The sequence below is a fragment of the Mus caroli genome, chromosome 9 (assembly GCF_900094665.2).
Source record: "Mus caroli chromosome 9, CAROLI_EIJ_v1.1, whole genome shotgun sequence".
Taxonomy (NCBI): domain Eukaryota; kingdom Metazoa; phylum Chordata; class Mammalia; order Rodentia; family Muridae; genus Mus; species Mus caroli.
In genome coordinates this window covers 55209168-55221302 of record NC_034578.1, presented here as the reverse complement: position 1 = coordinate 55221302, position 12135 = coordinate 55209168, and the positions used below count along the sequence as shown (strand labels likewise).

General features: G+C 49.6%; 1 protein-coding gene across 1 annotated transcript in view; it reads left to right on the top strand.

Annotated features, from left to right (window-relative positions):
* Cd276 (CD276 molecule) overlaps positions 1 to 5014 on the top strand; it is a 32981-nt gene extending 27967 nt beyond the window's left edge. Inside the window, 3 exon segments of the mRNA XM_021171960.2 lie at positions 511 to 552; positions 1819 to 1854; positions 3015 to 5014. Coding sequence (XP_021027619.1) covers positions 511 to 552; positions 1819 to 1854; positions 3015 to 3037 — 101 coding nt within the window. The 3' untranslated portion in view covers positions 3038 to 5014.
* The last annotated feature ends 7121 nt before the right edge of the window (positions 5015 to 12135 follow it).

The following is a 12135-nucleotide window of genomic DNA, read 5'->3' as shown; positions in this document are numbered from 1 at the left end:
CTGGGGTAGTACTGTGACACTGGGGTAGTACTGTGACACTGGGTAGTACTGTGACACTGGGGTAGTACTGTAACCCTGGGGTGGTACTGTAACAGAAAGGTCCTGCTTCTGTAACACTGGGATTTAGGGAGACCGAAAGGTCCCTGAAGTTCACAGCCAGCCATTCTAGCTGAATCAGTGATCTCTGTGTTCAGTGAGAACCTTATCTCAAAAAATAAGTCGCTGAGAAAGACATCCAATGTCAACAGCTGACCTCCATATGCATGCACGCCCACATGCACACACACACGTGCACACACACACATAAAAATTAAAGAAGTGGGGTCCAGATGTGGTGATGTGTGCTGGGTTGTGAGTGGGTACAAAGCTGGGTAAGTGGGTCCTTGCTAGGAAGTGTTGGGTTTCCTGCTGCAGCCCTCCCATTACATCCCAAGGTTCCGCTCTGGTCTGGTCTCAGGTGTGGGAGTGCTGGCTGACAGGGCTGAAAAAGCTTGTTAATCACCCTTGTAGGTGCTGAGGACCAGGATGGAGATGGAGAAGGATCCAAGACAGGTGAGTCTGGCTCTCTTAACTGGGGAGGCATCAGGTACAGGAGACAAGACTTCAAGGGTTTGATACACGCTCTGATGGAGGGCCCCAACCCCGGGTCAACTACCACTCAGGAGTCTCCTGCCTACCTTGGTCCATCCAATTGAGGACTTCCCAGGGGTGGGAGGAGGGCTTCAAGAGAGAGGAAGTCTCTTATAAAAAAAACAAAAAACAAAAAGGAGCCTTCAGCAAATAACTGTCTCTTTGGTCTATTTTCCCATGTGTAAGAAATGCATGTGAGAATGGGTCTCTAGGTGTTTCTGCATTGGATTAATGAGATAGTCTATGCAGAAGACAGTACCATGCCTGGGGTCTAGTTAAGAGCTTATGGTGGCGCCTGTTGTGATAAAGCAGACAACTGTGGACAGCCCGATTCTCCTTAGAGGCTGGGCAACACTGGCAAAGTGCTTTGCTCCTTGGACTTCCATGCCTCACCTGTAAAATACCATCCTGGCCCTGTCCTAATGGCACCTGAGAGCTGTTCTGAAGCTCTCTCCAGAGCCTAGAGAAGCCATTGCTCTGCAAAGGGTCTTGGGCTGAGGTCAGGTCTTAGGGTGAATGCTGAGGTCCTGGTGCCCATAGCTGCAGGACCAGGAGAGACACTGCTGAGAAAGGCAGATATCCAGTGAGTCATCTTGGACTGGCCCAGTTGACAGCAGCTCCCTCCGCACCCCCACAGAAGGAAGGGCAGGAGACATGCCTGGGGACTGCTATAAATCATGCCAATTAATTCGCCACCTGTTGGTGCCTGTGTGGCCAGCATGGAGAGGGACCTGGGATCAGGCCTCATTTCTCACGCTTAGAGCCAGATGTTGGCAGGGGGAGGGAGGGAGAGAAGAATGGGCTAGGGAGTCAGTCAGCCACGTGACCCTAGGCCTCAGGAGGCATCTGTAACCATGCCAGCCTCCCTGATCCTCATCTCACTACATTTATAGCCTGGGCTCTGTGTGCTGCCACATCTTCAGCCAGTTGGATGTGGGTCCTTGTCCTCATTCTATAGGAAGGGAGCCTGAGGTTCAGGGAGGAGAGACGTGTGGGACTTATTCAGTGTGGGTGAAGGTGGGACTTGGGAACTAAGGCTTGGCATGGCTCTGGGGCTCCTCCCCTGGTACTTCGATGGTGCCTGGTGCCAAGCTCTGCCCATCCCTTCTGCATCTCCACCTTACTTCTCCCTTCACCTGCCTCCCTAGGATTCTTCTCTTATCACAAGCTCTGTTTTTGTTTTTTCAGCTCTACGGCCTCTGAAAAACTCTGAAAACAAAGAAGGTAAAGATATATTGCCTGAATGTGTGTGTGTGTTTGTGTGTCTGTGTAGGAAGCAGGGTAGTGGGGCAGCCATGGTCACCCTTCTGGTGCTGACCTGTGCTCCCGCTCCAGAAGAGCAGCATCCGCTCACCCAAATGCCCTACACAGGCTTCCCCACACTGGGCACACTTTCTACCTCTCCTGGCTGATAGTCTTAAAGCTGCAGGTAGCCTAGGGCCTGGATTCTGTTCCCTGCTATATGAAGCTCTCAGCCTGGGTCTAAGGGGTTGCTGTGGCTGCCATGTCCCCCTCCAGAGGCAAGGGATGAGAAGGAGGGCAGGGAACATCTTTCTAGGGCTTGGCCAAGAATAGCTCCTGTCACTTTAGATACATCCCATTGGGCAGAACCTAGTCATGTGACCTGTTTTTCCAGGTGAGGCTAGAAACGTAGTTTTCATCTGGGCAGTCACGTTTCTGGTGCATAGGAGGGGGCTAATCAGTACAGCGGTCCTTGTTCCTCACGTGGGTGGGCAGGTTTATTAGAGAACATAGGAAGTGATCGTCTCCTCGCTGCTGTTGGGAGGCAGTGAGCACAGAAGAATGGAGCCCTGCTGCTGAGAAATGTCAGCTGGGTGTCTGAAGAGGGTTGCTACCCAGCGTAGCCCTATAGGTGAAGCAAGGGCTTTCCTGTTCCCCAGGGAAGCATCTTGGCCTTAGACTGTGTCAGAGATGGATGACTGCAGAAGCAGGCTATGACAGCTCCTTTCTTGAGGACAGACAGATCCCAAAGGAAGGGAGAAGAACAGGGTCAGGGGTGTCAGATTTGGATGTTCCTCACCAGGGAGGCAGTCAGAGGGAAAGGGCTTCCTGCAGGGTGATTCTTCAGGTCATTACAATGGAAAGGAGTGCTGGGCCAGAGGAGGGAATTGGGCCAGGCCTTGAAGGGTGAGTCAGATGGACCAAGCAGGCCATACTGGCTCCTGTGTACATACAATGTAGCAGTGTAAGGAGACACACTCCTTAGTGCTACCTATCCTGCACACACCTAACAGCCTCCAGGATAGTGGTCACGGTGCACACTCCCAGTTGGGCACGTGACTTCTGATGTACCACCAGGAGCAGAACTTCTAGCTTCTAATGCATTTCTCCCCCCCTTTCCTTTTATCCCACCATGAAATCAGATGACGGACAAGAAATTGCTTGATTGGGAGCTGCTGCCCTTCCCAGATGGGGGGACCCACCCTCTGGCAGTGTTGAGCTTCAATGTGAGCCCTTCCCCCAATGAATGGGTTCTGTCCCACAGATCTACCCGTTCGTCAAGGAACGTGGTCCATCGACCACCCACAGCCTTACTTTTCCAATGGACTTAATTCCCATCGTCCTGCAGCTTCATTTCTCCAGTGACACGATACATGAACCATCCTGCGGCCTTATTTCTTATGGACAGGACACAAAGATGTTCCTCCTTAGTGTTCCTCCAGAGTCGTCTGGCGGCCTTGTGATACCGCATGAACCTTCTTCCTTCGGCCTTACTTCTAATGGACACACACACACCACCCCCACACCCTTGCTCCTCCAAAGCCATGCAGACTGTGTAACTGCTATTATTCTCCAAGGGGCATCCTGGGCAGATGAACCCCTCCCTGCCTTATTTCCCTGAAGACAGCTGCACAGTGACCTCTTAGTTCTTTCTCCCATGGCCCTCACGTATCCGAGTTACCAATCCTCAACCTCAGTTCTGAGGGTGGTTGTTGTCTCGCTCCCTGACTAAGTGAGATGGGGCACCCCCCCCCCCCACAGGTCACAGATACCTACCTGCAGCTGTGCGTGCTGGATCACGTACTTGCCTTGCATGGTCTCCTCTGGCTGCCCTGGGCTGTGCCCATTCTTCCACAGGAAGCAAGTGCTTATCTCCCTGGTTCTCAGGGCCCCTCAGGGGCTCAGCCTTCAACCCTGTGCTTCCCCATGTTGGGAATCTTTGTTACCTTTCCCTCCTTAGTAAATTAACATCTGATAACAACCACAGGGTCCAATGGGACTTTCACAGACCTGCCAGCAAGATAAATAATGACACAGAAGTTTATTAATATTTTAAGGCTTAGGCCTTTTGCCGGGCAGCCTCCCAACTATTCTATCCTGACTAATCGTGGCACTATGTCCCACCACATGGCCAGGTCTATCTCTCTGCTCCACTCTCCATCCACCTCCATGTCTGCCAGCAAATCTCCCATGATTCAGTTCTTCTCCCAGAGTCCCTATCTCTGCCCGGAAGTACCACCTTCGACTTCCTGCCCAACTACTGGCCGTCAGCTCTTCATTAAAGCCGCTCAGATGTAAATCTAGATTGCCTTAGGCAGGTGAGGAAGAAACAAGTATTTGTAAAATATGAGACCAGCGATGGGCCATAGAAATAACAGCACCAGATCCTGCCAGCATTTAGTCCTCTGCTGGTACAAAATTAACAATTGAGTATACAGAGACCTACCTTCAGAGTGTACCCCAACAACAGGCGTGAGCATGGTGCTGGGTACTAGGGTCCTGCCGGAAAATCAGAGACCTTACCTCCAGCTGGGACATGACCTTGCTCCCGACTTACCCACCACTTTTGGATACCTCACCCTCAGCCCACACTATCCCTGGCCTAGGGCCCAGGGTAGAGCCAGAAACATGGAGAAAGCATGGCCCTTTGCCATACCTGGAGAACTGGGTATTTCCCAGAGTCTTTATAGATGTGGACTGGAAGGCAGGTGGCCACAGCCGTGCAGACCTGGGTCAGGTCAGAAACCTATGCCATGCTGGGACCCTACTCAACAGCAGAAGCATGAAGAGGGCCTGAGGACAAGTAGGGCCTTCTTACCATGGTGCTATTCTGGAGCTGGGATATGTACCTGGCTTGTCTCTGACTGCCCTGGCTTCTGGCAGAACTTCTGATGTCCTCCTGAAGGCCTCTCTCCCACCCCAGTACCTGAGAACCTGAGGATAATTTAAACATGGGACTCTGGCCAGCACCTGGGAGAGACAGGTAGATCTCTGACTTTGGACCCAGCCTGGTCTACAGAGTGAGTTCCAGGACATCTGGGGATACACAGAGAAACCATCTTATAGACTAAGAATAATAAACACGGGACTCTGTAAACTGGGTGTATTTTGGGAGAAATAAATGTCTTTTTCTTTCAATAGCCTCTGGCCTGTGATGTCTGTGAAACAGTGGGGTGGCTTGGTGTTAGAAGGGAGGAATCTGTCCTGGGGAAGGGTTCCCTAGCTCTCCATAGCCCAGTGGCTTCCTTAGGTTCCTGACTGCATTTCTGTCTTAAGTTGGTTGACCAAAACCAGGTTCCTTTGCCAGTGACTCCTCTCGCTGATGCGCATGTCACTTGATTTCTTTTTTTTTTTTTTTTAATTTATTGGTTATTTTATGTATTTACATTTCAAATGTTATCCCCTTTCCTGGTTTCCCCTCTGGAACCTCCCTCTTCTATCCCCCCACTCCACCCCCCCACTTCATGAGGGTGTGTTCCCACCCACCCACTCCCACCTCCCCGCCTGGCATTCCCCTACACTGGAGGCATTGAGCCTTCACAGGACCAAGGGCTTCTCCTCCTATTGATGCCAGACAATGCCATCCTCTGCTACATATGCAGCTGGAGCCATGGGTCCCTCCATGTGTACTCTTTGGTTAGTGTTTTAGTCCTTGGGAGCTCTGGGGGGAGGGATGTCTGGTTGGTTGATATTGTTCTTCCTATGGGGTTGCAAACCCCTTCAGCTCCTTCAGTCTTTCCCCTAACCCCTCCATAGGGGACCCGGTGCTAAGTCCAATGATTGGCTGCAAGCATCCGCCTCTGTATTTTTCAGGCTCTGGCAGAGCCTCTCAGGAGGTATAACAGGCTCCTGTCAGCAAGCACTTCTTGGCATCTGCAATAGTGTCTGGGTTTGGTGACTGTATATGGAGTGGATCCCCAGGTGGGGTAGTTTCTGGATGGCCTTTCCTTCAGTCTCTGCTCCATACCTTGTCCCTGTATTTCCTTTAGACAGGAGCCCTTCTGGGTTAAGAATTTGGAGATGAGTGGGTGACCCCATCCCCCTAACCTGGGGTCTTGCCTAACCTCGGGCGGGATATAGTTTCTAAAGGTTCTCCCTCCCCTTTGTTGGGCATTTCAGCTAATCTCATCCCTGTTGGGTCCTGGGAGCCTCTTGCTTTCTTGGCATCTGGGACTTGCTGGTGGCTAGCCCCAGTTCCCTATCTCTCATTGCTACACACCTCTGTTCAAATTCCTGATCCTCTGTATATCATTATCCTTGTTTCCTCTTATACCTGATCCCGCCCTCCTTTTTCCCACTCCCCCTCTTCTCTTCCTTTTGTTTGCCTTTCTAAGAAGAACTAAAGCATCTTCATATGGTCTGTGAATTGTATCTTGGGTATTCTGAGCTTTGGGGCTAATATCCACTTATCAGTGCTTGCATACCGTGTGTGTTCTTTTGTGACTGGGTTACCTCACTCAGGATGATATTTTCTAGTTCCACCCATTTTATCTCCAAATCTAGCCTGGTTTAGGGCTTCTGCTAATGTCCCCACTTCAGGATGAGAATGTATTAGGGATTTTATTGCTGTGATAAAACACCATAACCAAATCAACTTGGGGAGGAAAGGGCTTATCTCAGCTTCCATCTCCCGAGCATAGTCCTTCAGGAAGTGAGATCGGTGCGAGAACCTGGAGACATGAACTGGAGCAGCGGTCATGGAGAAGTGCTGTCTATAGGTTTGCTCCTCTTGGCTTGCTCAGCCTGCTTTTTTATACAACTCAGGACCACTTACCCAGCAATGCACTGCCCACAGTGGGCTGGGCACTCCCACATCAACCACTAATCAAGAAAATGTCCCACAGGCTTGTCTACAGCTCCATCTTACAGGGGCACTTTCTCAACTGTTCCCTCTTCTCAAGCTTCTGTCAAGTTGAAGAGAAAACAACAAACAACAAAAGAACCCAAACAAGCAGAAAGTCAAGATGAAGCAGAGAATAGAGGACTGAGTGTGCACGATACTCCTGCCTGACCCAGGGGGTCTCTGGAATAGGTCCAGGGTTTGGCTCTGCTCTGTGATCTTGAGCAAGGCACTGCCCTTTGGGTGTCGCTGCAGGTCACCTTCCTTGAGGAAGTCTGAGAGGGTAGTGAGCTTGGTGGACAAACTAGTTTATAGAGAACCAGATTCAGGGATGGGGGAGCCTGCAAAATGTTCTGTGTGCTTTTTCCTTGGGGGAATAGCTTCAGAATTTGGCCTTAGTCAGACCATGGCAAGCCTTGAACAGGAAGTTGAGCTGTGCTGTGGTGGGGCTCAGACTGCTCACATGACCTCATCCCTCAGAACATGGATAATTTCTTCACTGAATAGCGGTACAGAGCCCTGTGTGAGAAGCATGTGACAGCCTTTACAAACTGGATGGTTTGAGGCTGGGGATGTAGCTCAGTTGGCAGAGTGCTTCTTGCCTAACATGAACAAGACTGTGGGTTTGAACCTTAGCCCTGCATAAATGAAACATGACTGTGTACATTTCTGTTCTTAGCACTCAGGAGTTGGAGGTGGGAAGATCAGAGTTCAAGATCTTCTGGCCTAGGTATTGACTTTGAGACCAGCCTGGGCCACATGAGATCCTGTCTTAAAACAACAACCAAAACGGAAGGGTTTGTCGACTCCAGCAACAGAAAGATTTTCTTTGCTTGATGTCTTACATTTGGTGCACTGGGTGGGTTTTAGAATTCAAAAGCACTGTCTCCCCCTCCCACATAGTCAGTGCCTTGTGCACACTGTTCCCCTTTGTATTATACCTCAGTCCCCACCAGGGATTGGAAAGCTTCAAAGATTTGTTGTGAGAATCAAACAAGACTAATAGGGAAAACAGGTGGGGGCTCCGGTGAGGCTAAGGCTTCCCACCCTGCAGCCAATGCAACATTGTTGCTGTTTCGATGTTTCTGTAGATTGTGCAGTGGTGACCCTGGGCCAGCAGTCTGCACCTGTCTTCCCATCTGTAGAAGAGAGACACCTGGTGTCTTGTCTTCCAGTCAGGTTGAGGTAAGGATCAGACATGACAATATCCAGTGCTTGAGAAGAGACCCAGCAGGTGTGGGACTGGCCTGGAAGCTGAAGGGTGAGGAAAAGTGGCCACCATGTCCCCTGATGACAAGTGCCTTAGAGAGCAGTATTTTTAGCTGCCCTTCCTGGGCAAAGCTCCAATTCCTGCATTTTAATGGAGAAATAATTCTCACAGTGCGACAAGCTGTAGCCTGCAGGTGTCACATTCATATTGAAGAGAGGACAGAGCAAAGGTTCATTTGCCTGGTTGGAGGTGTGACCGGAATTCGCCCCTACCACCATTTGTAACCTGGCCTGTGAAGACCAATTAGTGGACCTGGCCACTCAGTCATTCATGGGGAGGGAACCGGAAGGGTAGGGATGGTATGGCCGGAGTTCTGAGTCCCCCTGCCTCTCCTAATGACTTGTTACAGATGGTCTGCCTGCATGTAGAGTTGAATGATGGGTAGGAGTGGGGGTGGGGGAGGGGGAGGGGTACCTGCAGCACCTGGCCTTGTTCAGTTCCAGGATGTGGATACTGAATGGGAAGCCTATACCTGTGAGCCAATGAGCAAAGACCCTGGATGTTTCCAAAATGAGCAATTCCTAAAGCTCTGGTTGGAAAGTCTGTCAGTTTTTAAATGTGTGTGTTTGTGTATGCACGCTCACATTCCTGTGCGCTCCCCTGTGGAGACCTGAGGTGGACATTTACTGTCTTCCTCCATCACCCTCGACCTTATCTTCTGAGGCAGGATCACACTGGAGAAGAGACTCGGCTTGCTGTTGTAGCTAGTTCTTCTAGGATGTTTATAGGCTCCAGGGAGTTTATAGGCAAGCCCCCTTTTCACGAGGGTTCTGGGGATCTGAATTTTGGTCTTTACTCTCTTGTGGCATTCTACTCATTGAGTCAACCTGGGGTTCCTCATATGAAGAACACTGGGAGGCACAGATGCAAATGCAGAGAGGTAGAGATGGTCTGTCCTGCCACTGTCCCTGTCCACTCAGACAAAGGGTTTGCTTTTCTTCCAGACTCTTCTCCAAGTGGCATAGTTATAAGATGGCATACGTCTGAGAACAGTACTTTGCAATGTTTCCTGACTTTCTTGCATCGCTATTGGATGCATCTAGCATTGAAATTTTGCTGCATTTTTGGGTGTTTTGGTTCATGAATTTTTACACAAGTGTCACTGTTACTTTGATCAAGATCTAGAACAGCGATGGAATCCCACGACGTTCCCTTATGTCCTTCGACAGGCAATAGCCCCGCCCTTGGGTACCATCTGGCTGCTTTCTAGGTGAATTAGCTCTGCTTTTTAACCTGGGAGCTGAATACTACAGTGATACTATTTCGTATCTACCTTCTTCTTCTTTTTTTTCTTTTTAAAGATTTATTTATTATTTGTAAGTACATTGTAGCTATCTTCAGCCACTCCAGAAGAGGGTGTCAGATCTTACGGATGGTTGTGAATCACCATGTGGTTTCTGGGACTTGAACTCAGGACCTTCAGAAGAGCAGTTGGTGCTCTTAACCACTGAGCCATCTCTCCAGGCCCTTGTATCTACCTTGTAGCAAAGACTTCTTTCATTCTTTGTAAGTGGAGTGGTAACACCTCATAGTGCCTTGTTCTAGAGCTGTCTTGTCAGTCTGGAAACGACTAATACAGGTTTCCACACTATGAGGTTCTACAAGTGGGATTTCTAGACATAGTTTATTTTATTTGGGTTGGAAGTGGGGCAGAACAGTTTGTATCCCAAACTGGGCCTAAGGTTCACTACATAGCCAAGGATGACAACACACTTCTGATCTTGCCTCTACCTCCCAAGCGCTGACACTGCAGTGTCTGGTCTGTGCAGTGCTGGGAATGAAACCCAGGGCTCCGTGCATGCTCCATCCCTAGCTCTCTGAGTTCACTTGAAATGCTGCTGGAGTTGGCAGATGTTTGGGCTGCCTTTTTAAGCTGGGCCCATACAAGAGGGTCACTAGCAAAATAGATTCTAGAAAGTGCAAGGACAGTGTTGAGGATCCAGGCTCCTTCTGGGCTCTCAGGGACTCTCAGGGATGGAATCCCAGTTGAGCAGTGGCTAGGACTTGTAGCTGTTCCTTTCTCATCTCTCTGGACTCTTCAGCATCTCCCTGGGAGCTGTGTGCATTTCTGGGCTCTCAATCCTGGACAAATATATCTACCGACGCACTGGATATGTGGATGCAGACCTGTGGATGCATGCCAGGCTGAGCTCGGGGTGCAGAATGCTTGACTATGATTGATGGGAAGACTCATCAGCATCCTGGATTCAGGTGCCCTGGGGCAAGGGCACTGCCTGCACTGAATCCCAGGGCGTTCATAACCTGCCATTTGGTTCTACAGGTCTGGGTTATTATGATGAAATTTTATTACTAATGAGGCAGGATTATTTGGGGGCAGGGCAGAAATCTGGGTCTCATGGGGTACACAAATCGCAACCCTGAGATTGAAAGTCGGTGACCTTAGCCTTCTACCTTTTCTAGCATCTGTGTTGCAAGATATCTTCACCCACCACACCCTCAGCTTCCCTTAGCTAATATGATCTTTGGTCCTTCTCTGAACATGTTTCATTATTGTTCTTTCCAGATTGAGGTCCTGGCTGAGATCATACTGCATCCACTCATAATAGATTAACCTCCTTGATCCTGCACACTCTGCTCCCAGTGACAAAGCTCCGGGCTCCATTTAGTCCAGTAGACTCTGGCTGTGCGTGTTAAAATCACTTAGGGAGTTTTTAATAATGCTGGTGTTTGGGCTCCCTCCCCAGAAGTTCTGATGCAATTGGTTGAGGTCATTGCTGAATATTTGATGCATGTTCTCCAGGGGCTCTAACGAAACTTTGCAAGTTAATGCAAAACAGAATTCTGAGAGAGAGAGAGAGAGAGAGAGAGAGAGAGAGAGAGAGAGAGAGAGAGACTCCCCCTCTTCCCTACAGAACTTTGAGGCAGGCACCAAAGCAAGCAGCTATTCTGTCCTTACTGTAGGTGACCAAGGGATTCTTGTTTTTTAGCTGTTGAAGCTCAGAAAACTGAACTAAGGAAAAGAGGAGGAAGTGGTCAAATGTGTTGTGGGACCCAGAGGTTAGTAGAAACCCCACTCCTGTCATCAATTAGATCATGCATCAGGCCCTGGAGAGAAGAGGGACCTAGTGCCACGTGTGATGGTTCAGCTTCCTGATAGCAAATTGGGGTCTCCTACCCACTTCCACCTTTTCCCTCTGTGTCTCTCTCCTGTTACCCACCCCCCAAACCCAGGCCTCCAGATGTGCACAGTCACGTGGCTCCCTCCCTCCAGCACCGTGTGCTCAGTGAGGAGAGGAACAATTTGTTTCCTTCCTGTAAGCAGCCATCAGCCCTGGAGCCTGTGCCAGAGTACAAGGGAAATAACCTTCTCTCTCTTCCTGTCCCTTGTCTCAGATGTGTTCCTACCCGAGAGTAGCCTGGGGTCCCGACTATGCTACAGATCCACACTAGCCAGAGAGACTGAACTTAGCATCTTTTTCCTCCCTTGGCTTTCACCCTTGCAATTGCCTCCACCCCTGCAACAGCATCCTGAAGGTCTTTGGCCTCTAGTTCCTCCTCAGGCTCCAGACTTAGTTCCAAGGCCCATGGTTCAAGGTCAGCATGTTCCCAGGTCCGGGTGTGTGGCCTGTTACCATCTGATCCCTATGTTGCTATATCCCCTCCATGGAAGTCCCTGTACTGTGTCACTCCTAATATTGGAGATAAGGAGGAAGGGCCAATATGTTTGCAAAGCATTATTTGGTAAGACAATGCAGTAGAATTGTTGCTAAAGAAATAGTGCACTCGGGCTGGAAAGATGGCTCAGTGGTTAAGAGCACGGACTGCACTCTTCCAGAGGTCCTGAGTTCAAGTCATAGCAACCACATGGTGGCTCACAACCATCTGTAAAGGGCTCTGATTCACTATTCTGATGTGTCTGAAGACAGTGTAGTCATATACATTAAATAAATAATATTTTAGAAAGAAATAATGCACTTGTGTGTGTGTTCTTGTGTGCATTTAAGTGTGTTTAATCATCTATGTACATGTGGCAGAGGGTGGCTTCAGGTCCTAGGTCCCAGGCTCTGAGAGAAGGACAGGAAGAAAGGCTCTTTCCCTCAGTTCCTGCCTTAGTTTTTGAGGCAGGATCTCTCACTGAATCTCTTTTGGACCAGACTGCAAGCTCCTGGGCTCTACCTGTCTCTGTCTCTCC